The following is a 27,699-nucleotide window of genomic DNA, read 5'->3' on the forward strand; positions in this document are numbered from 1 at the left end:
GAACCTGAATGTTATTAGTATTACTATTAGCAATGAGCGAAATTTCATAGAATCCCTACAGAGCAGATGGAGGTCATTTGGTACATTAGGTCCACACCAACCCTCCAAAAAGCATCCATCCAAGACCCAGCTCCCTGCCATATCCTGTAACCCCACATTTAACATGGCTAATTCACCTAGCCTGCACATCCCTGGACACTCTGGGCAACTTAGTATGGCAAACCCATCTAATCTGGGCATCTTTGTCCATGGGAGGAAAATCGGAGCACCCGGAGGAAACCCATGCAATCATGGGGACAATCTGCAAACTCCACACAGTCACCGAAGGGTGGAATCAAACTGGGTCCCTGATGCCAAGAGCCACTATGCTGGTCCAATTTTCTTGGTGAAAATCAAAGTTTCACCTTCCTCTACAAATTGTTTACTACTTTCAGATTCCCTCCTTCAACTGGCCTTACTACTTCCCAGAACTTATCTTACAATAACTATGGTCATGGGGTCACGAGGACAAGGACCAAGATTAATAATCATCTACAGTTTAGAAGGTTTGAATGAAATAACATTTGCAGATATTATAAGCATCTGGATTTTATAGGATGTTGTACTCTCTACCCCTGCAACTAAAAAGTCATGAATTGCGCTAAGGTGAGAATTCCATCCCTTTGTCAGGGGACATCTCAACTTTAGAGAGCGGTCCCACAGGGCAGGGAGTGGTGACCACTGCTTGGCTGAGATATAGGCAATCCTCAATGCTGAGAAGCCCAGGTAAGACCAAGGTAGGGGTTTCCTGTCCAGAAAAGCAACTTGCAAGAATCAAGAGGCCAGGGAGGATGGGGTGGAAGGGCAGAGTGGTCTGTAATGGGTTGGGATCTACAAAAGAGGCACACCCCCCAGCTAAGTTGCAATACACCTTCCTTTTCTAGGATTAGATACTGTCATATTTCTGGCATGGGGGCTGGTTAGCTCAGTTGGCTAGATAGCTGGTTTGCAAAGTGGAGTGATGGCAAACAGCAAGGGGCTCAATTCCCATAATGACTGAGGTCTACAGGACAGGTCCTACCTCCTCGACTTCTCCCCTCGCCTGCTGTGTGGTGACCTCAGGTTAAACTCACCACCAGCCATTGCACTCCAATGATCTGAACAGTCCTGTGGTCTAGTAGGACTATAGCAACTTCTGGCATCTGAGAGGTGTTCAAGCAGAACAAGATACCACTGTAAAAAAAAAAAAAAGAGAATTAATAACTTACCTTAAGTGCATTGTGCAATTCGGAAACATCATATTGTAGAGGAGTCTTCATCAGGCCAACAATCAGCTTTTCAAACTTGCCACCCAATTCAGATTTTAGATCCTCAACGAGATCCTGTTTAAAAAAAGTTACTGTTATGTTGTACATTCCTTCAATAAGTCTCTGCCAAGATTTTACAGTGAACACAGTTGAGACATGGTTTCACTTAGTGAAATCCCTTTCACAAAACCTAATTGTCAGAATTTGCAGAAATTTTTCCAAATGGACATTAGTCATTTTTCTTAAGATCTGGCTAATGTGAGTGGGAGAAAGCAACTCAGGACTAAAATGGACTGAATTATCAAAGCAAGGCTATTAAAGATTGCAATGCCTTTCTCTTTCTCTCTCATTCCTCCTTACAGCACAGAATAAAGAAACTTCAGAAAATCTGTGCCTGAAATTGCCAAATGACTTTACATTTCAAGAATTATGGCAATTTCTTTACCAAATCTCACCTGCAATATGACAGCAGCAAAAACTTTCCAACCGATTACATATGTCAGTGGTTGAGAAAATCTTACATAATTTTAAAAGTGGGTGAGAGGTTAGGAAAAGGCCAAAAAAAGGTTTAGACAGGGACACTGAATACAAAACAGGGAAGACAGATTTGAACTATTTACCTATTCTTCTATGTGATTCGAGGTAACCATTATTATACATCTAATAAATGATTTACTGGAAATTTATCAGGACTGAAGGGTGATTAAAGGCTGAAAAACCTTTGTTTAAAAAAATAATTAATTGAAATGTGAAAGTAACTAATGAAAAAGAAAGATTGTTCCACTGGTTAAAAGTAAAGAACTCATAAATACATGGTGCCTTTCTTGACCTTGGGATATCCCAAGTTACTTTGCAGACAATTTTTCTCAAAGTGTTACGGTGAAATTAAGTCTACACTCACACGAGTGAGCATTACAGACTTTAGTTGATCTAACTATGTATCAGGATTGCTCGCTCTCTCTCTCATCTCGTGTCGGAAAATGCAGGCCATCTGGCTATTGGCTCCTATTTTAGTGAGATCAAGGCACTCTTGCTTCTTTTTTGAAATGCTGTTTGGTACAAGGTATAATCTCAGTTGTAGGAGTCTCACCAGCTCAATGCCCTAATGCTGCAGTTGCTAGAGCCATAGCTTGATATCCTTTTCCAATGTGGACTGGTCACGAGCCTCATGTCCGTGGTTGAAGGTGCAAGTTTTATACACAAATGTTACTACTTCTCTTGTTTTTGTACATTCCCACCTGTGAAATTTGGCATTAGCACCCAAGACAGGGAAGGAAGTTGGATTTGCAGCCTTTGGCCCGTTGAAAGCTGACATGGTTAAAGCTGTTCTGTAATGGCGTGGTGTGGTGTGGTAGTTGAGCAGGGTAAGATGAAAATAGTCATTCTTTCTCAGGAATAGTTTAGCCCAGTCAGTCCCTCTTCTATCCATCCTAGGAATTAAAATTTCCTCAATATTTCAGTGATCAGATAGTCCACTTATGGAACAGACTACTTAGAAAGGCTGTTGAAGCAAGTATTGTTGCTCCAAATGCCAATTGGTCATTTGAAATAAAGTATAAATATTTCAAAAGCATATGTGCACACTCAGAATGATCAAATGACTTTGGACCTCTTGTTTATTAAAAGGTATCCACCACTGGGGTTTTGCCTGGTCTCTTATTTCCATCCATTATGAAGAATTCTTAGTGGCTGGAAGTTATAATAAGTCAGCACGTCTATCGTGATGGTAAGAAGACTAGATGGATCTTGATCTTTATAAGATTAAAAATGTATGTTTCTAGCAAATGCATTAAAATAAGTTGAACAGTATCATGAAGCATACACATAAATGTCTTCTTACCCTGCCAAACAGAGTCTTGTATTGAAGGTTGATTTTCATACGCTGGGCACTACTTCTAGTCGTTAGGATGTGAACAATAGCACTTTCATCAGTACCTACAGAACAAGTAAAAAATAAATCTAACTTTAAAGAATCATGGAAGTAGTCATTAGCACGCAAGGACAAAGTCAGAAGTCACATGACTCCAGGTTATAGTCCAACAGGTTTATTCGAAGGAGCAGCACTCCAAAAGCTTGTGATTTCACATAAACCTGTTGGACTCTAACCTGATGTCTTGTGGCTTCTGCCTTTGTCCACCCCAGACCAACACTGGAACCTCCACATCATTGCACTCAGAGGTATGCCAATTTATTGCACAATATCCTAGAGTTATGATGAAAGGTCTGCATTTGAAATATTAATCTTTCTTTTTTGATGCTGTCAAGAAGGGAATATCCACCAATGACATAGCAATGTAGAGTATCATGTGAGAGTCTGGACTCAAGTATCAAATTTTGCGAAATGCAAGTACAGATTTGGGAGGCAGCTTTACATTCAAGGACTGGAGGACAGCAAGCTTCAAGATGGGGCAGTATGTTGCATGGACAAAGCAACTGTTCTTTTGGTAGGGAGCGATGACAGCATTTTTAGTGGCCGGGAAAAGAAGAAATTAAAAGATAAACCAAAACTTCACAAGATTACAGTGAGAAGATTTGTCATTAAAAAGTTATTAAATCAAAATAACCAGCTATCAATTTCACTCCGAGATAGCTTAGCTCTAATTCTGAGAACCTTCTTCTGGGTTCTTCCAAGAAAGATTTCTACATATTTACTGTATCTAATTCCTTCGTCATGTGAAGAAACCAAAATTAGATCACCCCTCAATCTTCTAAAATTTACAGGGACTACAAGATAGGTTTGCCAAGCGACCTCTCTCTCAAGGGTTAAGGGTCTTAAGGATTCTAAGGAAGAGTCACTGGACCCAAAAAGTTAACTCTGATTTCTCTCCACAAATGCTGCCAGACCTGCTGAGCTTTTCCAGCAACTTCTGTTTTTGTTTCCGATTTCTGGCATCCGCAGTTCTTTCAGTTTTGGCCTCAGCTCACTCTGGCTGTTCTTAAACCCAAAACCTCTCTCTTCTGAGATTTAATGCCCAAAACTAAACAGTTACTTGGTTACAATGGGTACATTTGAAAACCTTTGATTTTACAACTTATCTAATAGGTATTAATTAAATTATGAATAGTGTTCATTGTTTCTAACAATAATACAAATTGGTAGTTTGACAAGTGCAAGTAAAACATATATACAAGATCAGTTATCTATATGTCAGAAGTCTAGGAAATATGTGGAACTTCAGGTATATAAGACCACAGTGCAACAGGCATTGTTCGGAAAGACATATTGTCTCTTGTGCAAACTAGGCTCAACATACAACTTTTATACGGAAGTGAAAAAAAAAACAGAATATGAAGACATACTGGTAGCTAATATAAAACAGAATCTAAAGTTTTCTACAGGCATAATAAAAAGGGTATAAAAAGGAAGAGCAGGGCCAAACATAGACAAAAAAAGGGGACTGTTTTTTTAAAAACAGAAGAATGAGGCATGGCTGAGGTATTAAAATGAATACTTTGCACCGGTCATTCCCAACTTTGGTGAAATAGGAAGTCAAACACTAGAAAGGATAAAGGATTGATAAGGAGGAGCTATTGGATTGGCTGCCTGGACTTAAAATTGGATAAAAACCAGGTCAAAATGAGATGCACCCAAAGATACTGACAGAAGAAGTGAAATTGAAAGTTTGCAGAAGCGTTGGCCATGATTTTTCAGTCTTCCTTATACTCTTGAGGCAGTGCAAGAGGAGTGGAGAATTGTAAATGTTACACCCTTGCCCAAAAGAGTTTAATGATGAGCTCAGCAATTAAAGGTCTCTCAGTTTATTTTCTAGATTTATTTTCTGGAGAATTTTTAGAAACAATAAATCAAAACAAAAAATAGTAGTCACATAGACAAATATATGTTAACTAAGAAAATCCAGTACAGATTTCTTACAAGAAAATCTGTTCAACTAATTCCGAGCTTTTTTGAAGAGGTAAGAGAGAGGGTTAATGAGGCCAGCACTGTTGATGTGGTGTACAGGGACTTTCAAAACGTATTCGACACAGTGTCACACAACATTTCCACGAGTAAAGTTACAGCCCATGGAATAAAAGAGACAGTAATGATATTGATAGAAAATTAGCTGAGTGATTGAAAATAGAGAGCAGTGGCTAATGGATGTTTTTCAGGCTGCAGGAAGGTTCATCAGGGAGTTTCCAGCAGACAGCAGAAACCTTGTTTACGTGTAATATATATTAATGCACTTGGTGTGCAGGGCCCCATTTTAAAACTTGTGGATAATACAAAACTTGAAAGTTTTGTGAATTGTTATGAGGGCAGTGCAGAACTTTAAAAAAGGCATAGTTAAGTTGGTGGAATAGGTGGATAGATGGCAGATGAAGTTCATTACGGAGACAACACAAAATAAACAATTTTAAAAGTAGATGCAGGAGCAGAGTTTGGTGTATATATTCTTATGTCATTGAAGATGGCAGGACAATTTAAACATATAGTATGCCAGGTTTTATTAACAGGCATAGAATACACGAACAAAGAGGTTGTGCTGAACTTGTACAAAGATGCTAGTTTGATCTCAGCAGGAGTACTGAATCTAATTCTGGCGGCCATATTTTAAGAAGGATGTGAAGGCTTTGGAGAGAGTGCAGAAAATGTTCACTGTTAAAATTTGGGGTCATGAAAGACTTATTTGAAGAGGGAGAAATCATGTGCCTTAAGCTACACTCTGGAAAGTATGCATGTAACCTAGATTTAAAGTCTAGTGTAACACTGAGGAAAGCCTGCATTGTTGGATCTTTTTGGACCATTTAAATGAGATGGCTAACTAAAGTCCTGTAAAGCCTGGATAATGGCTTAGTTGGCTTATAAAGATCTTCTCATACTACTTAACACAGGCGACTGTATCCATGCTTACAGTCCTCCTTCAGCTACAACCAAACAATTTAACTTATGAAGTTTGGGGAATGTGCTAAATATCATCCTGCATTTGCCTTTATAAAAGTCACTGAGCTTTAAAGTAATTAATTACATGCAAAGTATTTGGAGATCTTGCCAAAATTGAAGTAGTTCCCAGAAAACTGGAAATTGTCCACTACCATTGCCATTAAGATTAGAAACAGCAAAACGGGAAAATAGCTTGATCTTTCACAGATTAAAGTAGAGGACCTTAAACCAAAAGGACCATAGCTCCTTTGCAAAATACCTCAAACTCCAGGATGCCTGTGGACAGTGCACAATCTGGGCTTTATTGCATATTGTCAATGAAATTAGAGACAGCTCAGTCTCAAACAGTAAGGCAGTGACATACTGATGGCTACTTAAGTGCTACTGAAGGGTCCAGACCTGAAACGCAGACTTTCCTGCTCCTCCGATGCTGCCTGACCTGCTGTGCTCTTCCTGCTTCACATTTTATCAACTGAGAGCTTTCAAGAGCTCTTTACACACATCATGCAGCAAAACTCTAAACATTAGTATGACGACAAAATGTCCAAAATTGGTAGTAATAAGAACACTTACCCAGTCCTTTCATTGCTTTTCTAAGCATCTCGGCATCATGATTTGCTTCAAAATTTGGATAGTCCTTAATAGTTCCCCTTGTAGTCTAGGCAACAAAAGGAATTAGTTTCTTTCTCTTTTAAAATGTAGGTGGCTTCAGGTTTATAATTATTATAAAACTCAAAGCTACAAACAGAGCCCATTTTTGCTCTTTACCTCCTAAAATGACCAGCTTTAAGTGTTACTATAAAATAATACACACTACACATTTTAAAACCGCAGCTTAGTTGTCCACATTGATTTTTCAATGTACAGCTTAGCAGTACTGGACAGACCCATTACTTCACCCGAGTGAAATGCACTCTCTGCAGAAGTAAGTAATCAACATTACAAAGACAAAGTTTACATAAATGTAATTCATATTTGGTGCAGGGCAAATGATTTGGTCTTTGTGGCAGTGAATTTTGGCTAACTTTGCATAGTTCCATTAAAGTGCATACCAGCACCACACAATACCAACCCCTGCTCCCCCAACAACCAACCTGTACACATTCCAAACATATCAGACATTGCACCCAATTTGTACCTAAGTTCAATCCTCAATGTTTCTGACCAGCCGCAACAAAAGTGCAATATTGAATCTTTGTATATTCTGCAAATTTATTGCCAACAGATTAATATCACAAAAATCTTTTAAAGATTCATTCATGGGATATGGCCGTCACTGGTTGGGCCAGCATTTATTGACCATCTCCAGTTGTCCTCAGGAAGGTGGCAAGAACAGAAATAAGCTTGAAGAGGACAGAAACAAGCTGGTGGAGTAGTCAGACAAATTATAGATTATGAAATGCCAACCAGGTATCCTAGATAAATCTTGTCCCATTTGCCAGCATTTGGCCATTATCCCTCCATTTCCTTCTTATTCATATACTCTTCCAAATGTCTTTTTTAATGTTTTCATTGTACCTGCTATTATTTTTGTTGTTATTCACCATGTCACGTTACCAAAATTCTAATTTGAAGAAGCTGGAAGCTTGGGAATCCTTTAAAACGCAGAGGATAACTTTAAAAAAAAAGCAATAAAGGGGAGTAGATAAAATGAGTTAGCTAGCTAATAATATAGAAAATTACAAGAGTGTTTTTAGATACTAAAAAAAAATAATAGAGTTAGGAAAGAGTGGCCATTGGACTGCTGAGGAATGAGTCTGGAGATGTAGTAATGGGAACCAAGAAATGGCAGAGGAACTGAATAGGTACTTTGCATTAGTCTTCATGATGGAAGACACCAGCAGCATACCAGAACTTCAAAAGAGTCAGGGGGCAGAGGGGAGTGTAGTGGCCATCACTAAAGAGGAGCTGCTGGGCAAGCTGAAAAGGTCTGAAGGTGGATAAATCATCTAGACTAAATGAATTATACCCCAGAATTCTGAAGGAGATAGCTGAGGAGATTGCAGGGGCATTGGTGGTGACTTTTTTAGGAATCACTGCAGTCAGGGAGGTTGCCTGGTGACTGGAAAATGGCTAATGTAACACCCCTGTTTGAGAAGGGAGGGAGGCAGATGACAGGAAATTTTGGCATTGTGAAGCACGATAAAACAGGGCTGGGTCAGCACAACTTCATTAAGGGGAGGTCAAGCCTGACAAGTCTGTTAAAATTCTTTGAGGAGCTAACAAGCAAGTTAAACAAAGGCAGTGGACATGATCTATTTGAACCTCCAGAAGGCCTTCAACAAGATGTCACGAGAGCTGCTAAATAAGATAAGAGCCCATGGTGTCAGGGGCAAGGAAATGGCACAGATAGAGGATGGCTAACTGGCAGAAGGCAGAGAGTAGGGATAAAGGGATCTTTTTCAGGATAGCAGTTGGTGATGAGTGGAGTTCAATAGTGGTCAGTGTTCATGCTATACATTAACAATCTGGATGAAGAAACTGAAGACATTGCTGCCAAATTTGCAGATGTCACAAAGAAAGGTGGAGGGCCAAGTAGCGTTGAGGAAGCAGGGAGGCTGCAAGGCTAGGAGAGCAGGCAAAGAAGTGGCAGTTTTTTTTTAATTCATCTGTGGAACATTGGCTGGCCAGCATTTATTGCTTGTTCCTGGTTGCCCTTGAGAAGGTGGTGGTGAGTTGTCTTCTTAAACCACTGGAGTTCAAGCGCTGTGGGTTGAACCACAATCCCCTTAGAGACAGAATTCCAGAATTTTGACCTAGCAGTGAAGGAACGCTGACATATTTCCAAGTCGGGATGGTGAGTGGCTTGGAGGAGAACTTGCAGATTGTTATGTTCCCATGTATCTGCTGCCCTTGTCCTTCTAAATGGAAGTGGTCATGGGTTTAGAAGATGCTACCTTTGGTGGATTTCTACAGTGCATCTTGTAGATAGTACTCCTACTGAGTATCAGTGGTGGAGGGAGCGAATGTTTGATATGATACCAATAAAGTGGGCTCTTTCGTCCTGGATGGTGACAAGCTTCAAGTGTTGTTGGAGTTGCACCCTTGCAGGCAAGTGGGGAGTATTCCATTACCCTCCTGACTTGGGCCTTGTAGACAATGGACAGGCTTTAGGAGGCAGGAGGTGAGAGTTACTTGCCACAGCATTCCAGCCTCTGATTTGATCTTGGGGTCTCTGTGTTAATATGGCGAGTCCAGTTGAGTTTCTGGTCAATGGTAACCCCCTGGAAGTTGATGGTGAGGGAACAAGGTGAATATTAAGGGGTGGTGGCTTGATTGCATCTAATTGGAGATGGTCATTGCCTGGCATTTGTGTGGCCCAAATGTTACTTGCCATTTGTCATCCCAAGCCTGGATACTGTCCAGATCTTCTTGCATCTGAACATGTACTGCTTCAGTATCTGAGAAGTCGCAAGTGGTGCTGAACACTGTGCAATCATCAGCGAACCTCTCCACTTCTAAACTTATGATGAACAGAAGGTCATTGATGAAGCAGCTGAAGATGGTTGGACTTCGGACACGATCCCAAGAAATTCCTACATAGACATCCTGGAGCTGGAATACAACCTGGAAAATTGTGAAGTTACGCACTTTGGTAGGAAGAGTAGAGGTAGAGACTACTTTCTAAATGGGGAAAAGCTTCAGAACTCTGAAGCATAAAAAAAAAGGTCTTGGGCCACCTTGTTCAGGATTCTCTTAAGGTTACAATGGAGATTCAGTTGGCAGTTAGGAAGGCACATACAATGTTAGCATTCATCTTGAGAGGGCTAAAATACAAGAGCAAGGATACACTGCTGAGGCTGTATAAGGCTCTGGTCAGACCAATTGACAACATTGAGCTGTTTTGAGCCCCTATCTTAAGGAATGGGTCCAGAAGAGGTTTACAGTAATGATCCCAGGCATGCAGGGCTTGTTATACAAGGAGCAGTTGAGGACTCTAGTCAATGGACTTTCAAAAGATGGTGGGGGCGGGGAATCTGATTGAAATTTAAAGACAATACTGACAGGCATGCATAGAGTGGGCACAGAGAAAAATGTTTCCACTAGTAGGAGAGTCTAAGACCCAAGGGCACAGCCTCAGTGAAGGGATGATCATTAAGAACTCAAATGAGGAAGAATTTCCTCAGGCAGCGGGTGGTTAATCTGTGGAACTCATTACCTTAGAAGGCTATGGAGGCCACGTCACTGAGTGTATTAAAGACAGAGATAGATAGGTTCTTGATTAGTAAGAAGATCAAGGGTTACTGGGAGAAAGCAGGAGAATGTGAAACTTTTCAGCCATGATCGAATGGCAATGTACTGAATGGCCTAATTCTGCTCCGACATCTTATGCTCTAGTGGGACAATTTCATTCAATAGTGGACTTGGATCAGCCTCCCATTTTTCTACAAATTCAAAAGTGTAAGATATTCCTGGTTTACACAAGCTGTTTAAAAGTGCAAAAGTCAGCAGGAGGATTTGCAATGGCTCAACGTGATCTTCCACAATCACTCAGTTTAATACACAGTTCCAACTTACTTTCTTCTATAATTAGCAACTGCAAAACTCAAAATGACTCTCCGATATAGCATTAGGGACAACTCAGATTACTCATGCTGCTGTCATTTTACTAAGGACCAACACGCCCAGTAAGACTACAGCAAGTCTGGCAAAGTTGTCAGTAATTTATAATGAAGTTATTTATGTGATCAAAGCATATATTAATGCTGCTTAAAGCAGCAAGATTAAAGAGTTTTTAGACAGGAATTCAGGTGGCTTCCAATATTTAAGTACACAGAAAGACACCATAACTCATTCCAGATATCAGCAATGTTATTAAGATGCCAGCAATTAGCTTTAAACTGAAGATAACTCCAGCATTAGCACTTGAAGTAAAGTCATCTGAGTCCAACTAGTTTCAAATGTAGTTTGATAGTATATAACTTGAGCATTTCAAAGTACCAACAAGGTAGTTCGACACAAAGGTAAGTTAAGGACAGGTAAGTTCTCTATTGTATAGTCACGAGAAAAGACAAAACTGGGCGAGTTTTCATTTCCAGATGTTTTGATAATGAGACACAGTTCTGTTTTAATAGAAACACGTACAATTATGTTGTTGCCATGGGATTCCCAATCAGATTCCAGGAGAAACATGCCTTCAGTGCAATTGCAGCTAACCTCATACCTCTTGTGTATTTTGATATCTGGAAGGTATGTTTGTTTGAGTCCGCAACTGCATACAAGAATTCCCTTACATGTCTCAATGGTCTCCATCTAGTGCTTAGATTCAGATTTGAAATGGAACAGTCAAATGAGTTATCTTTCTTCAACGTTCTATTTGAGAATTGGATAGGGGACTCTCTATTACTGTGTACAGTAATCCTACCTTCACTGGTCAGTATATACATTGGGATTCCTACTATTCCACATGCTGTAAGATTAGCCTCATCAGAAACCTTATAAGTAGGGCCTGAGCAATTTGCGCACCCTGCAAACTTGATGCTGAAATACTGCACATCAAAGCGTAACATGGCTGCCCTGATAACATCATTTTTTTCTATGTATCACACAAACTCATGAAAGGCCCGGAAGTTGGTCATCCTTGATCCAAACTCAGATTACATCGGAAGGGCAAGGTATCTCAAAGGTTTGAGCAACAGTTGAAGCTAGCTGTTCCATACTGTTACCATGCAGTTGCAACAAGTGTGATGTTTGCCACTAACAGGATGTTTCAATCAAGCCTGAAAGTTATTCTGTTTATCACACAAATGAGTGACATAGTATGTGAATTTCAGTACCAGTGTGATGCCACACTGATGCATTTTATCAAACAACATTACCCTTCAGATGTGAGCAACAAGCAAGGTGTGGGGCATATCCAAACAGTTTGATCTTGCATGTCACAATACAGAGTCCAACATTCGATACAGTTGAGCAGTTGGACACCATCTGCTGGATATTGCAACCGTGCTTACAGTTACACTGACAACCAATTTAGGATCAGTCAGACTCACAGAATGGCACACTTGAATATACTGGAAGCTACTGGACTCTTTTCAGATAGAAAGAGAATGTGTTTACACACTGGGTCTGTTCCAGTTCAATAAATAGCTACCTGCATATTTGTTTCTCAGGCAATACCCTGACCAGAGTCAACCCGCCTGGTTTAAAAATTTAAACAAAGCCTAGCTGTTAACTGTCCAAATCATCAATTGGCACATTCACCATGACAACACCTTCACAAATCAGAGTCCACTTGCTGAAACTGTGTCTCATGCAATATAAAAGTGAGTTTTCCTCTCAAATTGGTATTCTTGCAAATGGTTTTGATGAATGCAAGTTAAAAGCTTTGACAAAAATGTATTTTTTCAGCAATACTCAAGGTTTTAAGATTTGTATCTAAACAGACACTAAGTTTGGCATGGTAAGAAGTATATACAATCAACAGATCTGCTGCTGGTTAGGGGAAAGTATTATTACTTAAGGCAAAAAGAGTTGGGAGGGCAGATTCCACTTACTCCTACCAATGAATATATACATGACCTCAAAAGAACAATGGAGAAAATTGGTCTCCCATTGGATTTTTACATCTGTTCAGAGAGAAAAAGAGCACTGTAATTTTGAACTCCCCTACCCTGCGAAAAAGACATTGGCTATTCACCCTATCCATGATTTTATAAGCTCTATAAGGTCATCCCTCAGCTGCCGATACTCCAGCCTATCAACATCTCCCTATACTCAAACTCTCCAACACCAGCAACATCCTTATAAATCTTTTCTGAACCCTTTCAAGTTTAACAACATCTTTCTTATAGCAGGGAGGCCAGAATTGAACACAGTATTCCAAAAGTGGCCTAGCTAATATTCTGTACAGCTGTAACATGACATCCCAACTCCTCTACTCAATGCACTGACCAATAAAGGCAAGCATACCAAATGCCTTCTTCACTACCCTGTCAACCTGTGACTCCACCTTCAAGTAACTATGAACCTGCACTCCAAGGTGTCTTTGTTCAGCAACAGTCCCCAGGACCTTATTGTTAAGTGTATAAGTCCTGCTCTGATTTGCTTTACCTACATGCAACACCTCACATTTATCTAAATTAAACTCCATCTGCCATTCATCAGCCCATCTGATCAAAGGTCCCACTGAGAACTTTCTTCACTATCCACTACACCACTAATTTTTGTGTCATACCAACCATTCCTCCAATGTTCACATCCAAATCACTTGTATAAATGACAAAAAGCAGTGGATCCAGCACTGATCCTCGCAACACACCACTGGTCACAGGTCTTCGGTCCAAAAAACAAGCCTCCATCACCACCTTCTGTCTCCTGCCTTCAAGCCAATTGATATAAATTAATTGATTTTACAGCCAAGTTGCATACAGTACATCTTAGCATGATTTACATTCCTTATTGTCTCATCCCTGAATTAATTATTCTATTGTTTGAATTAATCTGAAGCAGCAAATATTATTTACTAAATTTAAGATACTTTAAATTCTGAAAATTCTTGATAACCAATCTGATACTTTCAGGCAAAAAAAAGTGTCAAAAAAAATAGCTGGCTGACATCAATAAGAATATTAATGTATTTTTATTTATGCTCAGTAATCTACTTTGAAATCCTCCAATTCTGTTCAGCTTCCTGCCTTACATGGAATTAATTCTGAGTCAAATTCAGTAATATTTATTCAACATAGTAACATGTAATGTACAAAAAGTTGTGACAAGACTCAGTCAGCAAGCCTTGCATTAATTTGCAAAACTCAGTTATTCACAAATTAAAGTACAATCAAATCAAATGTAACCATTCATTTCCCACAGAATCTCACTACAGGTACTGAGGAAAAAAAAAGTGAAAGATAAAAACAGGGCAGAAAAAGAAATCCAGATATAGACGGTATTTTCTCCCTGGAGCTTGATAATTTGGGGTATCCTGGCTTTAACCATAAATGAATGGAGTTGCCCAATTTATTCTTTTGTGATAAAATCATGTTCTGTTGTTAAAGAACTTTTGATATTTGATTTTATTACTGTCAAGTGTACGGAGATACAATGAATAGTGTTATCTTATATGCTTTACAGACAGATCATACTATACAAATGCATCAGGGTATCAGAACAGAGCGCAGGTTACAATGTTACAGCTGCCAAGACAGATCAATATCAACATTAAAAGAGGTCCTTTCAAAAGTCTGACAACAGCAGGGAAGAAGCTGTTCTTGAATCAATTCGTGTGTGTATTAAAACATTTATATCTTCTGCCCAATGGAAGAGGGTACAAGACAGTATAACCGGGGTGGGAGGGATGTTTGATTGTGTTGGTTGCTTTCCGGATGCTGCAGGAAGTACAGATGGAGTCAACAGATAGGAGGCTCATCTGCATGATGAACTGGACTGTGTTCACAACTCTGTAGTTTCTTTCGGTCTTGGGAAGAGCATTTGGCATGCCACACTGTGATGCGTTCAGGTAGAACACTTTCTATAGTGCATCCATAAAAATTTGGAAGAATCTTTACGGACATGCCAAATATCCTTCGCTTCCTTGACCACACTGTCAAAGTGGGTGGACCAGGACAGATTGGTAATCGTTACTCCCAGGAACTTGACATTCTCAACAATCTCCACCTCAGCATCATTGATGCACACCAGGGCATGCCCTCCACTCTGCTTTATGAAGTCAAAGACCAGCTCGTTTGTTTCGCTGATGTTGAAGAGATTGTTGTCTTTACACCACGCCACTAAGCTCTTAATCTCTTTCCTGTATTTTGTCTCATTGTTGTTTGAGACCTGACCTACAACAGTGGTGTCATCAGCAAACTTGTAAATGGAGCTGTGTGGAATTTGGCCACACAGTTGAGAGCATATAAGGATTATAGTAGGGGGCTGAGTACACAGCCTTGCAGGGCACTGGTGTTGAGGATTATCGTGTCTCATGAATATAGCTCAGGTAATTAACCATCATGTTAAGCAAACTGCAAAAATTAAACATGTGATTTCTCACACCAAGTTCTATTCATGGATCTGACTTGTCCAGTATTATCATTAGCTGGGGTCATAACAATATACACTTCTACAGGTGAATGGTGATTGGGACAAATTCACTAATGGTAGACAACATCATGTGTTTCTTTTAAAAACTGTAGCTACAAAATTAGATATATGTGCCTTACAACTATATGAATTATATTTTATATTTAAATTCATTGAAATAGGAGCACAGTTATTATTAAACAAAATGTTACTGGAAAATAGAACAATTGGCTTGAGTACATGTTGGGTAACATCATTGCGACAGTGACTTGAACATTTACCGATCTGGTAAAAACACAAATATTCGCACCCAAACTCCACCTACTGCCACTCTTCCCACAGTCTCTGTGAGCTCCACAGAGCATCAGTTCCTACTTTCACTTCCAGATCAGCTTTCGGGTGGTCATTTCCACTGAGGATGGCAGTACAACTGGTCTCGGCACTCAATGCTAGAAGGGAGAACATCAACTCTGCTCCTGACCATTTTCCAGCAGCTTCTCCTAGAAGGGACCTGCTCATGTACAAATTGAGTTTGGCTTTTATACAGTCTTTGTATAAGCTTTTTAATCTAATGTATGAAGGATGGGCTCTTTGGAGAATTGCTGGAGTGCTGCCACACTGACTTGCATCTACTTTAACAGAGAAAAAGTGAGCCAGTTGAATAAAAAGTTATAGTCCCCTTCAGTGACGAGAAAAGGGGATAGAATGTGGGTGAGTGGAAATCCACACCAAGTTTTCAGCAAGAGGATCAAGCTATTTTTACTCCACTGTAGCCAGCAGGAAGGAAGTCAGATGCAGATGACAAAAATTAAAAGAAGAGGAGCCAAAAGTCATCAGGAGGCAATTGGAACTGTCCTTAATAAGTCAGGAAGGAGGGATACATAAGTTGAGAAAGCATGAGGGCACTCTTGCACCCACTTTAGCTGCTGGTTTATGTCAACATCCATCTAAGCTAGAGTCCTAAAGTGTCAATGGTTATAAAAGTCTCACCTGACCATATCCAGCTGAGCCAGGAACTCAAACCAAAACACCCAGTGTTGAGAAAGGCTACACTGTTACTACACGGCAGGCCCAGTTAAAACTGGCACTTGTATAATCAATCAATCAACTGCTGTCAAGTCCCTTACAAGAGATTAAGGACTGGAGAAAAATACAGAAACAAGCGGAAAGCCGTTTAGATAAAAATCACTATTATGCAAATGTAGTACAATTAGACCTGCTATTGTATTGACAAGAAAAAAAATAAATCTTAGGGTGACCTATGTTTAGGGTCAATATTTTTCTGATTCACAACCTTAATGAAAGCAAGAAAAATAACATATTGCAAATCCTTTTGGACGTGGGGCCAATAGCCAGGCTGCTAGATGAACCAGTTTACAGTTGCCACACACTTCAATTGACACTTGGTCCTGCTTAGCTTGTCAGAGTGTGCTGCTATGATAAAACATCAGACACTAACCACAAAACGCTCAGCTGAACAAAAATGGCATCAGTTAAGTAAAACCAGTAATCTCAACAAAAACCTTTTTTAAAAAATGAGTTCCAGAGTAAAACAAAATGTAAGGGCTCCACCCTCACGTGACCACAGCCTCCCAACTCAGGGTATATTCATCCAGTATCCGAGCCAAACAGATCAAAGTGGTTTCGGGTTCCGTCTCCAGGCTATGAACTGGGATTGCGATGGCGATGTGGTGTTTCAACCAGCTTCAATTTAACTGATTGAAATGGAAAATTGGACAGGAATCGAACTACGTGGAAGCAGATTGCTGCAGTATTGTACCCTTCTGCCCGTTAAATATTCCTCCAATATTCACCAAACATTGATTTTCTAGTGTTGGCATACGGTGTGGTAAATCAGTAGTATTTTTTGGGGAACAGGAAAACGAAATAAAGACAAAATAGGATTCAAGTTTTCTATAACTTTTTTCAGATATTTGGAACTAGTTCAACAATCCCACCATTTCAGCTCAGAAGTATTAACTGGAAAAAAAAATGTAGCTGTCTCATGATTAAAAGTATTCAGTCTGGTATTATCAATATAGCTTAAAAAAAACGTTTCCAACGTTAAAAGTACACTTAAAAGTTATGCAGTGTAATAACCAATAAATGAACAGCAGTTTTTTCATTCAACGTGGTGTAAATATTTGACCTACCTTTCCTTTCGATGCCATTTTCCAGTCTAATCAAAACAAATTTAGAACATTTTAGTAAAGCAATCACAACAAGGACGTTTGCAATAAAATCACTGTCGACAAAATGTAACTTCAAAAGTTTCATCTTGGTCGTAATTTTACTTTTTTAAAAATAACCCAAATATATAACCTAATTCTGATCTAGACAACCTAACATCTATTCTGTAAAACCGAACAAACAGAAAAATTCTCTACTTTTTTTCTACCATCATTTCCTAGCCCCCGCGCCGCCCCCTTCCCGCCGACGTTTTGTTTTTTAAAATGTATTAGGTATAGTAATAGTGAAGGCATACCACGTAGCCGAACTTTGCAAAGACTTTTCCAGGTTTGTAAGAAAAAACACAGCTCAAATCGAACACCACTGGAAGTGTGAGCTCATACTTTCCAAGTCATACAACCACAGCAGACCACACCCTGCCTGCAGAAATAATGTAACTTGAAGGGCTCAGAACGCTGGGAATTGTAGTTCTATTCACTGAAAGATTTGATAACTTTTCCTTCCAGCATCTCATTTTCCACTTATGAACTCTGCAAGCTTCTAGACTTCATACCAAGTTCATCAATTTCAGGGCTTGAGGCCATGACCTTACCCTAACCCCCACACCAGGCTACCACTGGCAAACCCTTGTCAGCTATTAATAGCCCCCATTCGCAGTTATTTATTCCCCCAGAGTTGGCTTTAACTACTCCTTTGCCGAACTGTTTTTCTCTCACTTTGGGCTCTATCTACACTTATTACTCTTCCCATCTTCTGTATAAATATCATTTTCTTTTAGCTACCATCAGTTCTGAAGAAAGGTCACTGGACCCAAAACATTAACTCTGATTCCTTCCTAGATGCTACCAGACCTGAGCTTTTCCAGCAATTTCTGTTTTTATTTTTGTGGTCTCCTCTTCACCATGGATGTGTGACTCAGGGCTGTCCACTTCTTTCTGGGGAAAAGATCTGAACAGTCCCCACCTACCATCACACTCCCATACCCGGCCAAGCTCATCCTCGCTTTGAACAATTACTTCTTTCATCCCTCTCACTTTCTTCAGATCAAAGGCTTATCTGTGGCTACCTGCATGGGTCCAAGTTATTCCTCTTTGTTTGTGGGATACATGGAACATTGCTTGTTCCAACCGGACTGGGGTCTCTCCCTACAACTCTTTCTCCATACATTGATGACATCATTGGTTCTGCTTCCCTTTCTCATTTGAAATTAGAAAAATTGATCAATTGTACTTCTACTTCCCATTCTGCTGTCATTGTTCATCTGACTCTTCCCTTCCTTGACATCTGATCCCACTGCTGGGATAGGCTGGCCACCAATACCCACTACAAGACCACCGACTCCCACAGTTACCTCAACTATACATCCTCATACCCTACTTCCCATAAAAATTCAATCCCGTTCTCCCGATTTCTCTGTCTCCATCACATCTGTTCTAAGAGGGTCCTCAGAAATGTCCACTTTTTTCCTCAACCAAGGACTCCTCACCACCACAGTTGACAGGGCCCTTAGCCATGTCGGACCCACCTCCTGCATTTCTGCCCTCACCCCTGCTCTGCCCTCCCACAATGCCAATAGGGCCCTCTTTGGTCTTCATTTTCCACTCCATCAGCACCACACCCAAAGGATTATAAGCCACCATTTGCACCACATCCAGCAGGATGCGACCTCCTGTCCCAACCCTTGTCAGAATTCCACAGGGACTGTTCCCTCCGGGACACCCCAGTCCACTCCTCCTCCACTCCAAAAACCTCCCCACACTCTCACAGCACCTCCCCTTGCAGTCACAGAAGGTGTAACACTTGTCCATTTATCTCCTTTCTCCTCACTTCCCATGGTCCCAGACATACCTTCCAGGTGAAGCAGCAATTTACCTGCACTTCACTCAATCTAGTCTACTGTATTTGCTCCTCACAATGTGATCTCCTGTACATTGGGGAGATGAAGTGCAGAATGGGTGACCACTTTGCAGAACACCTGTATTCTGTCCATGAAAATGACACCAGGCCTCCAGTTGCCTGTCACTTCAACACACCATCATGTTCCCGGCAACATCTCTATCTTGGGCTTACTGCAGTGCTCCAGCGAGGTCAGTGCAAGCGGGAAGAACAGCACTTCATTTTCCATATGGAACCCTGCAGCCTTCAAGACCTGATATCGAGTTCAATAATTTTAGAGCCTGAACATCTTCTTCCATATCCTTTACCCAGCCCCACACTCCAGGCCCTGTTATGTCATGGGCTGCTTTCAGCACAGCCAACCCATTTTCACTTACTCATGGTCCCTATTATCAACTTTTCTTCTTCCCTGTCTTGCTATCGACCATCCTTTGTCTACCTAGCTTTCTTTCTGTGTCTCTGGGCTCCATCTCCACCCATCTGTTCATTCCTGCTTCATCCCACCCTGCCTCAACACACCCCCTGCCCACAGTTAGTAGAATAAACATTACATTCTCCTAGCTACTATCAGTTCTGAAGAAGAGTCACTGGACTCAAAACATGAACTCTGCTTTATCTCCAGAGATGCTTCTAGACCTGCTGAGTTTCTCCACCAATTTCTCTTTTTTTTTCAGATTGTCAACGTTTGCAGTTCTTTGTTTTATTATATAATTACGATGCTGCCAATCATTCCATCATCAGCAAAGTTGGTTATCTGGCTTTCTATTCCATTATCTAAACTGTTAACAGAAATATTTCTGGGAAGCACAACGTTAATCTTGTCATGCCAATTGATGTATCTGCCTGTTACTACCGCTGTCTCCAGCCACTTAAACAAGTTTCTGAACAGGTCAATAACTTGCCTTCAATTCCATGCGGTTCAACTTTATCTAACAGAGATAAGGAACTTCATCAAATGCCTTCCAGAAATCTATAAAAATCCATAATAAATGATATCCGTAAATAATCCCCTGACCACTACTTGAGTTAAAAAAAACATTCATTCTCTCACCAAGAAGGGAGGAGACAGAAAGCAGGAAAGTATAGGGTAATTAGCTCAACATTTGTCATTGGGAAAATACTAGTGATTATTATTAGGGAAGAATGGCATGACATTGCAAAAAGCTTAGCACAATTAAACAGAATCAACATGGTTTGTGAAATTGTAATTATGTTTGACAAATTACATCTGTATTCACAATAGAGAAGAATGAGGTAGATATACAAATTAAGGGAGTAATATATTGAATAAATTATATTTGAGAAGAAGCAGGAGTTAATGCTTTTAGTGAGCTTAAAATTGGAGAAATCCCCAGGCCCAGATAAGGTGTGTCTCAGTCTGCTGTAGAAGTTAAGGAGGAATTTAGAGGCGCTCTGACATTAATTTTCCAGAGGCCTGGAAGACAACTAATGGAGTGCCATTGTTCAAGATGGGTAGTAGGGATAAACTAGGGAACCATAAGCCAGTGAGTCTAACATCAGTGGCAGGGTAATTGTTGGAAGAAAAGTTCTGAAGGACAAAATTAATCTCCATTTGGAGAGGCAAGGATCAGTCAAGGAAATTCAGCGTGGTTGTGTCTGGGAGAAAACATATCTAATAGGTTTGATTAAGTTTTTTGCAAGCGTAAGGATTCTGGATAATCCAAAATGGAGGACCAGAGAAAATTGTAGCTGTAAGATCTGCACTTTTTTGAAGGTTTTTTTCAGTTTTGGAGCTGATTTTCTCCTTTTTGGAGCTGTTTTATAAGCTATCGTATTGTTTTGGAACTTTGGAAAAAGAAGATCAATACAAGGTAGGGAGTAGGGACCACGTTGGAGTGAAAAAAAGGATCAGTGAACCTGCATGGCTGTCTGACCAGGCAGTGTATTTTCACAGCTGTCTGCCTATGCTGTTTCATTTGAAGTATCTCTGGACATGGGAGTTGTTCTAAGAAAAATAAACAAACAGCAAAATTCACAGCTGACCTTGGAGAAACTCAGTATCTGGAGCTCCTCACAGCAGGGCAACAGCTAAGTGGTTTATTAAATCTAATCATACTTTGTTTGTTGTTAAATTTGTAACTATGAGTAGGGTAATTTTTTTTATATGTTTTATTGAGATCTGTCTCTAGATTAAACTGTTTTATAGATGTAAAACATAGGTACCAAGTTACCCTAGAGTAGTAAGACTGTGCTATTGTCAGGGCCTGTAGATTGTTAAGGTGCAAAGATGACCTTTAGTAGAGTGATGTGCTCTTCCTGTCGAATGTGGGAGATCAGGGAAAATTTCAACGTTACTGATGATTATGTCTGCTGGAAGTATGTTTGGTTGCAAATCCTATTGGATCACATGAATAGGTTGGAGTGGCTGTTAGAGGCAATAAGGCATTAACAGGAGCTACAGAGTGTGATGGCTGGCAGGAAGGTAGAAAAAACTGCAGATATAGCCAGGTGGATGGGTTACCTCTGGGAAAGGTAGGAAGGGTAGGCGGGTAGTGCAGGAGTCTCCTTTGGCTAGCACCACCTCAAAAAAAGTATGCCATTTTGGAAAATGTAGGGTGTGATGGACTCTCAGGGGAATGTAGCACTGACAGCCATATTTCTGAGACTAGCTCTACTGTAATGAGGCATACACAAGGTTCCAAGAGATTGATTGTGATAGGGGACTCTCTAGTCAGAGGCATAGACAGACGTTTCTGTGGCTGGCAACGGGACATCAGTATGGTGTGTTGCCTTCCTGATGCCAGGGTCAAGGATGTTTCGGAGAGGGTGCAGAGTATTCTCAACGGGGAGAAGGACCAGTAGGAGGTTAATGTACACATTGGAACCAACAACATAGGAAGAGAAAAGGATGAGATTCTGAGGAGAGAATATAGGAAATTAGGCAGGAGTTTAAAAAGGTCCTCGAAGGAAGAAGTATCTGGATTACTCCCGATGCCACATACTAGTGAGAGTAGGAATAAGACGATAGAATGTGTGGCTGAGGAGCTGGTGCAGGGGAGAAGGATACACATTTTTGAATAATTGGAATCTCTGTTGGGGTGCAAGTGACCTGTATAAGAAGGACAGATTACACCTGAATTGGAAGGGGACTAATATACTGGTGGGGAGATTTGCTAGAGCCATCAGGGAGGATTTAAACTAGTAAGGGGCGGGGGGATGGAATCCAGAGAGGTAGTGAGAAAAGAGATCAGTCTGAGGCTGGTGCAGTTGGGAAGAGGAGCAGGTCAAATAGTCTAGGCAGGCTGGAACAGAGAACAGAGCGAGGCAGGACTGATAAATTAAACTGCATTTATTTCAATGCAAGAGGGCTGACAGGCAAGGCAGATGAATTCGGGGCATGGTAGGGAACATGGGACTGGGATATTATGGCTATTGCAGAGACGTGGCTCAGGATGGACAGGACTAGCAGCTTTATGTTCTAGGGTATAGATTCCATAGGAAGGATAGAAAGGGGAGGTAAGAGAGGAGGGGGAGTGGCGTTTTTGATTAGGGATAACATTACAGCTGTAGAAGATATTCCTGGGAGTACGTCCAGTGAAGTTATTTGGCTGGAACTGAGAAAAGAGAAAGGGATGATCACCTTATTGGGATTATACTATAGACCGCCCCCCCGCCCCCCATAGTCAGCAGGACATTGAAAAGCAAATTTGTAAGGAAATCTCAGTTATCTATAAGAATAAGAGGATGGTTATTGTAGGGGATTTTAACTTTCCAAACATAGATTGAAACTGCCATAGTATTGAGGGATCGGATGAAGAGGAGTTTGTTAAGTGTGTACAAGAAAATTTTTTGATTCAGTATCTGGATCTACTTTTGAGGTTAGGAGAAAAATCTGACCTATTCTTGGAAAATACGGCAGGGCAAGTGACTGAGGTGTCAGTGGGGGAGCACTTTGTGGCAAGAGATCATAACTCTATTGGTTTTAAAATAGTAATAGAAAAGGATAGACCTGATCTAAAAATCAGAGTTTTAAACTGGACAAAGGCCAGTCTTGATGGTATTCGGCAAGGATTTTCCAAAGTTGATTGGGCGCAGTTATTTACAGGTAAAGGGACAGCTGGAAAGTGGGAAGCCTTCAAAAATAAGATAACGAGAGTCCAGAGGCAATATGTCCCTGTTAGGATGAAGGGCAAAGCTGGTAGATGTAAGGAATGCTGGATGACTGGCGAAATTGAGGTTCTGGTCAAGAAAATGAAGGAAGTATATATCAGGTGCAGATAGCAGGAATCGAGTGAATCCCTAGAGGTGTATAAGAGTAGTAGGAGTATACTTAAGAGGGAAATCAGGAGGGCAAAAAGGGGACATGAGATAGCTTTGGCAAATAGGGTTAAGGAGAATCCAAAGGAATTCTACAAATACATTAAGGACAAAAAAATGACTACAGAGAGAATAGGGCCCCTTAAATATCAGCAAAGCTGTCTATATTTGGAACTGCAGGAGATGTGAGATAGTAAATGAGTATTTACTGTGGGAAAGGATATGGAAGCTAGAGAGCTTGGGGAAATAAATAGTGACATCTTGAAAAGTGTCCATATTACAGAGGAGGTGGTGCTGGATGTCTTAAAATGCATAAAGGTGGATAAATCCCCAGGACCTGATCAGGTGTACCCTAGAACTTTATGGGAAGCTAAAGATATTTGTATCATCGCTGAGATATTTGTATCATCGATAGCCACTGGTGAGGTGCCAGAAGACTAGAGGCTGGCTAATGTGGTGCCATAAAGAAAGGTGGTAAGGAAAACCAGGGAAATTTAGAGCAGTGAGCCTGACATCAGTGAGGGGGCAAGTTGTTGGAGGGAATTCTGAGTGACAGGACTTACATGTATTTGGAAGGGCAAGGACTGATTGGGGTAGTCAACATGGCTTTGTGCATTGGAAGCCATGTCTCACTAGCTTGAGTTGATTGAGGTTTTTTGAAGAATTGACAAAAAGGAGTGATGAAGAGCATTGGACGTTATTTATATTTACTTCAGTAAGGCGTTCAACAAGGTTCCACATGAGAGATTAGAATGGATTTGGGCCCATTCTCCCTAGAGTGAAAATTACAACATCTGAGGCACTTTTATCCAAGGTAGGTGCATTAGGTAAGGAAATTTTCCAATCTGAGCTGCCCTGCCTCAGCAACAAAAATCCAGCCTTTCACACAATCCAACATAAGTTACATAGTCAAATCATATGATTACATGATTCTTTACCAGTGAATTCACAATTCACGATAAGAATTCAGGTACCAAGCTTCACAATGCCAGCATGACTAGCAAACAGCGATTTGCTCAACACAAATAACAGTTCTATCTTTTCATTTATACATTCCATGAATACTATTGTATTGATGGATCAGAACCCCAAAAAACTTACAGATATATAGAACTTTTAATTCCCACTTAGTCTTTTTTAAAAGACTACTACAGCATGAAGTTGTCAGTGGGTGTAAATTCAGACAGAGTAATAAAGGAAGAGATAACAAAAAGCAGACTATCTATCCCCGACCTGCCCTCAGCAGGAAACCATCACCTGTAGACATTTTTGTTTGACCCTTCCAGGGACATAGAGAAGGGGTTAAAATCTGACTCTAACCTTAGTCTGTGTGTATTAGTAGCCTGGGATACTAGAATGTGGACGAGTGTGCTGTGAGAGTCATGCTTTGAGAACAGCCATTGAACACTTCTGCAGGTGAATGAGGAAAACAAAATTTCTCACTCTGAATGTTGCCTGCCAGCCACCATCGAACAGAATCAGATCGAGTTTCAATCAACCTGTAAGACGAAGAATCTTGAAATTGAATACTGAACTGCTAACATCAGTGCTACCAATATCATCTGATTTAATGGCCACAACATGTTCCGGTCTACCCTTCATGAACAACCCGGAAACTGTAAGTTTTTTAAAACTTATTTTGGACTCCTTTTCCTAATCTGTGTATGTGTGCGATGCATTATTGTTTCTTCTTGTAATTTTTTTTCTGATCTCAGACACTTGCAGCTAAGTAAATTTTTTTACTCTTCAACTCCCTCCACCATCAACATTCAAGTGTACCACCTACAAGATGCACTGCAGAAATTCACCAAAGATTCTTAGACAGCACCTTCCAAATCCCTAATCACTATGATCTAGGAAGACAAGGGTAGCAGATATATGGGAACACCATCACCTGCAAATCACTCACCACCTAGACTTTGAAATATTTTACCGCTCATTCAGTGTTGTTAGGCCACAATCCTGAAGTTCCCTCCCAAAGGGCATTGTGGACCTACTTACAGCACACTTTCTCAAGGGCAGCTAGGAATGGGCAATAAATGCTAGCCCAGCTAGCCATGCCCATGTCGCATGATTGAATTAAAAAATAAAAAAAGTCATAGAATCATAGGTTACAGCACATAAAGAGGCTATTTGGTCTTTCGTGACTGTGCTAGCTTTCTGCAAAAGCAACTCTGTCAGTCCCACTCCTCCTCCTCCTCCTCCTCCTCCCTACTTCTGGGACCTTATAAATAATTCCTCTTCAGTTGTTTATTGAATTACCTTTCAAAAGCGCCATTTGCAGCTGCATCCATCACACTCTCAGGTAATTCATTCCAGATCATAAACATTTGCTGTTGAGAAAAGTTCTTCCATATGTCACTGGTGCTTATTTTATCAATAACCTTCAATTAGTGTCCTCCAATTCTTCATTCTTCTGCAAATGACTGCAGTTCTATCCTATCTGTTCTCTCTTGCCATTTCATGATTTCAAGTAACTCTATTAAATCTCCTCTCAGCCTTCTCTTAGGAGAATAGTGCCAGCTCTTCAAATCTAGCCACATAATTAGGGTTCATCATCTTTGGAATTTTCTCATAGACCTCTTCTGCAGCCTTTATTAAAGCTTTTACATTATTTCTGAAGTGTACTGCCCAAATTAGACATAATAATGGACTGCAGTAATTCAAGAAGTAATTGGCAGAAATGGTAGCTTAACCCAGCAACATCCACTTCAGGTGAATCCGCTAAGCCATAGCTGCCATTTTTCATGATATCATTACATCTCACTGGGGTAGTGCACTGAAAATCAAGCCCCAATATTCCTAGAGCATCAAAATTGTGAAAAATTTGATTAAAGCACCAAATTACATAATTTCATCTCAGTGTGAAATTCAAGTTAAAGAATATGCACACCAGGTTTCTCTCTAACAAGAAAATAACTATTTACCATAACAGACTGTTTTTATACTAAAGTCAAGAAAGAAACATGAATTGCTAACTCATAACTGAAATTTAAACTCAACCCCTTTTTTAAAATTTACACACAAATTTAAACAGAGACAGAAAGAGACAAGATGTGTCACGGGTATTATGAGTGGGGGAGGAGAAACAAAGTTGTAGTTCTGATACCAGTTTGGCTCACAGGCATTGATAAGTTGTTTTCTTTCAGTTCCTTTTATTTCCTTTCAGTTCTTTGATGAGGGCACAAGGTCATGGGTATGCTGATTCTCAGACTTTCATTCATGGTTAAGAATTTGCCCTGCTAGGTCTCTAAAGATTTTTTTGTACCCTTTTCCTCCCATTAGGAGATTTGCAGAGACAACAATTTATAGGGGTAAAACAAAATCTAATAGGAGATTTTATGATGCTTCTTCACACAGGAGGGAGAGAACGAGATTTAGATGCTTTCTCTTTGCATTGCAGAAGCTGCTCCTCTATTTTTCAAACAAATGCTGTAGCCACTTTCTCAGGAATCAATCAAAAAGTTGCTGCTATGCAGAGTTCTCCTGAACCCACAATAACAATTGAAAAACCAATCAAAAGACTGTCTGTGGGCAAAACAACCCTGAATACACACACACACATACAGTGCCGATGTGTATAGCTTCTTATCCACTGTTCAAATAAAGTAATACTGTATATACAACTCATAATACCTTCCAGTAATTCATCAAGACTGTAAATATCTTTTTCCACAGTTTCCTTGGTTTAAAGCAGTATCTTTCACCACATTTTCAATATACAATCCAGAAATAATGATCTTTACAATATGCAGCAACTTACATTTCATGTTGAAACTTATTTTCAATATTCAGTTACTAAAATATTGGAATATCTTAAATATTTAAACTTCAATTTGCAATGAAGAATTTGCACAAACATTAAAAATTTATGAAAGTGACTACATGCTGAGGTTTGAATAATTAATTTTCCCTAAAAGACTTGTTTCCTTTATGATAAAATTCTGTAATGGGGGAGAGAAAAAGGAATTAAAATGGACATTAAGTCAAGCACCAATACAATGATAAAAAGCTATTCATTAGGTTACCAGTAAAAAACATAACATAAAATTGTTTTCGAGATAGTAGGAACTGCAGATGCTGGAGAATCCGAGACAACAGGGTGCAGGGCTGGATGAACACAGCAGGCCAAGCAGCATCACAGGA

The 27,699-nt window shown here is 40.1% G+C and overlaps 1 protein-coding gene across 1 annotated transcript in view; it reads right to left on the bottom strand.

The window, feature by feature from the left end:
* The window catches only part of LOC109937492 (annexin A5-like), a 46,814-nt gene extending 28,914 nt beyond the window's left edge, over positions 1–17,900 (bottom strand). The window contains exons 1-5 of the mRNA XM_020536070.2: positions 17,675–17,900; positions 17,343–17,368; positions 6,742–6,826; positions 3,127–3,221; positions 1,248–1,361 (exon numbers count right to left, since the gene is read on the bottom strand). Coding sequence (XP_020391659.1) covers positions 1,248–1,361; positions 3,127–3,221; positions 6,742–6,826; positions 17,343–17,360 — 312 coding nt within the window. The 5' untranslated portion in view covers positions 17,361–17,368; positions 17,675–17,900. The remainder of the gene's footprint in view (positions 1–1,247; positions 1,362–3,126; positions 3,222–6,741; positions 6,827–17,342; positions 17,369–17,674) is intronic.
* Positions 17,901–27,699: the final 9,799 nt, after the last annotated feature.

Source organism: Rhincodon typus, chromosome 1 (genome assembly GCF_021869965.1).
Source record: "Rhincodon typus isolate 14 chromosome 1, sRhiTyp1.1, whole genome shotgun sequence".
Taxonomy (NCBI): Eukaryota; Metazoa; Chordata; class Chondrichthyes; order Orectolobiformes; family Rhincodontidae; genus Rhincodon; species Rhincodon typus.